This window comes from Ceratina calcarata, unplaced genomic scaffold (genome assembly GCF_001652005.2).
Source record: "Ceratina calcarata isolate Rehan_Ccalc_2016 unplaced genomic scaffold, ASM165200v1 scaffold3993, whole genome shotgun sequence".
In the NCBI taxonomy this organism is placed as follows: Eukaryota; Metazoa; Arthropoda; class Insecta; order Hymenoptera; family Apidae; genus Ceratina; species Ceratina calcarata.
Window position 1 is genome coordinate 1 of NW_017163344.1, and position 2,933 is coordinate 2,933.

Sequence of the window (2,933 nt, forward strand, 5' to 3'; positions counted from 1 at the left end):
TGGTATTGGGAAAACATATGTTATTTTGCATAAAAGTTCACAGTTTAATTATTAGGAACTGTATACTTCGTTTAATTTACTGCTAATATGTTATTCATTTCTTTTTTACTTTTTAATTATTATTATATAAGAATCTTACCTTGGCACTGGTTATTTAAGCAAGCAGAATTCTCTTGGCACTCAACATCAGCTCTGCAACCAATCACGCAAACCAGTCCCTCGCAAATCTCGCCGCTCCTGCAATCTTCATCCCTCCTGCACAGCGACTTACAGACGCCCGTAGGATCACAACGCTCGTTGCTCAGACAATTCAAATCAGTGGAGCACACAGGTGTGCAGAATCCTCTGATGCAAGCAGTGCCTGTTGTACAGTCTCTATTCGCTTGGCACACTGGTCCTGGCGATCTTAAACAAGCGACCTTGGCCGTCGGGTTCGGTATGAAACCAGCGGGACACGAACAAGTGGCCCGTTGGTTAACTACAGTACACTTGGCGTTCGGTCCGCAGGGGGTGGCTTCGCAAGGATTGATGCACTTGTTCGTGATGCAACCCTCGTTCGCGTTGCAGTCTTCGTCCGCGCGGCAACCGAACGTGCACATATTGTTCAAACAGATGTGGCCAAGGAAACAGTCGTTGTCGAGTCTGCAAGTCAGTAGACAGTTGCCGCGGACGCATTTCTCGTTGAACGCGCACTCGTTGTCGCTGGAGCAGATCGGGAGGCACACGTTGTCTCGACAGGTGTTTCCGTCGTTGCAGTCGGTCGTGTCTCTGCAGGACACTGGCACTAGAAGAATAAATTATTAGAAGATCGAAGGATAGCTTATTTTGTAAAAATTTTATATTTATACAGTAAAGAGCGAAACTAAACTAATACTATTTAAAACTGAATAATTTTTTTAAAATCGATATATAAAACCCGAGATTTTTTTAATAGTTAAGTGAATTAATTTGCTAAATGGAATGCAAAGAAAATTTCGAAAAAGAATTGACATTCACTTGATATGTTATTATAATTAATATTTCGTATTCTGTGTAATTAATTATTATTTAACTTACGTCTAACGCACTCCACCTCCGAGTTTCCGGTGAACCCAGGCGGGCAGCTACACTGTTTAATGTGACTTCTCACGTCGCATTCCGCGTTCATTCCGCACGCGGCTCTCACACTGCACGGATCCAAGCATTGTCCACTGAGACACACGTCTGATAAATTGCATTCCTCATTCGATTGACAGAACGCTGCAAGAATTACAAATTGCTTTCGTTTACGATAACAATTTCTTCAGAAGTGAGTTCTTCTTAAGAATTTTTCACGTGGCTAGCGAGTTGAATGCTCGCCAGGCCGGTTACAGTAGCGCTATATCCACTTGAAAGGCTCGTTTTATGACCTACCGCGTACCGAAGAGAAAATAAACCTACGAATCGCGTACATGAATCCTCGGACACATAATAAGAAACAAAAGAAGAGAGAGAGTAGAATAAAAAAAAAGAGGGGAAATGTTTTTCATATTCATTCACATTAACTTATTTTGAATAATAAATGATTAAAACATACAAAATATGAAATTTCCTCTGCAAAATGTCTGGATGTGAACAGTTCGCTACTCAGGCTAGCGAGCAGGAACCAAATCCGACTTACCTGCTCGCCCGGTCATAAAAATCGACCCTTCCAAGTGGATTTTAGGCTCTTGAGAATACTCACGTCGACAGATGCCCTCGTAACAATAGGTATTAGTGGAACAGTCTGTGGCTGAGGAACAAACGACAGGTTTGGGTCGGCAGCCTATACTGAGATTGTTGGGATCACCCTCATAATCGGATCGGCATTGACAGGCAGCAGCATGATTAGCGGCCGTGCAGTCCGCGTTCGGTCCGCACTGCGTGCGTGAACAAACATCTGAAACATTTAATGAGAATGATTAAATTCGATTAATTAGCGTATATAAAATTAATTATTATAATCACTGAAGTAAAGATTTTACTCATTTATAAAAAAAATTGTATCGATGTCTATATATCATAAATATATGAAATATTAAAAGATGAATGTAAAGTTTCGTACCTGAGCACTTAGGCACGTTGTTAACACTTATGCATTTGGCAGTCAATGGGCAGTCCTCATCGTGCAAGCATTCGACCGGTGGCTGACAGCCGCTGTTGTAAGGATCTCCAACCATGCCTTGTTGACAGTGACATTTGTAAGAGCCTCTGGAATTCTCGCAAACAGCACCCGGGGCACAGGGTTCGTTCAAGCAGTAGTCGATCAATTGACATCCGTGAGTCGGTTCGCCAGTGTAGCCCGGTTGACAAGTGCAGATCTAAAATCATTGGCAATGTAAAAGACAAACTTAATAATAAATCAGTTACTTAATACACACCTGAGTATGTCTTTCCGCGGTGCAAATAGCATTAACGCCGCAAGGATTGTGGGCCAGACATGCAATTCTGCATTTATGCGTGTCACAGACTTTCTCTCCACTACAATCGTCGTTAGTCTCGCACTCAATGGGTTGGCATCCGATTTTGTCATCCTTTGGATTTCCGAAGAAAGTCGACTTGCACGAGCAAAGAGCAACATGGTCATCCGCCTTACACTCCGCGTTCCGCCCACAAAGAATCAAGTCGCAAGCCTTGCGACATTCCGCCTGGCCAATATTGTTCTTGACGCATCTCTCGTCATAGGAACAATCGTCGTCTGACAGACAACGCAATTCCTGTACGCAAATGTTATTGTGACAGTATTGGTACTCAGGGCAGCTGGAATTGCTCTTGCAAGTTGGCTGGCAGAGCCCGTTGATGCAAAGCTGGTCGCCAATGCAGTCTCTCGTACTACCGCAAAGCGCTGGAATAAATTCAAATTAATTAAAAAAAATTTCAAATAAATTTAAACTAAGTTTAAAATAGTTTTTTATGAATTATAAAATTTTGGATAA

At 42.2% G+C, this 2,933-nt stretch overlaps 1 protein-coding gene across 1 annotated transcript; it reads right to left on the reverse strand.

The window, feature by feature from the left end:
* Positions 1 to 139: 139 nt before the first annotated feature.
* LOC113464533 (neurogenic locus notch homolog protein 2-like) lies at positions 140 to 2,842 on the reverse strand (the record flags this gene model as incomplete). Its single annotated transcript, XM_026814801.1, has 5 exons — positions 140 to 784; positions 1,057 to 1,239; positions 1,703 to 1,897; positions 2,063 to 2,318; positions 2,379 to 2,842. Coding segments are annotated over 5 exons (1,743 nt in total), but the record flags the coding sequence as incomplete, so codon positions are not given.
* Positions 2,843 to 2,933: the final 91 nt, after the last annotated feature.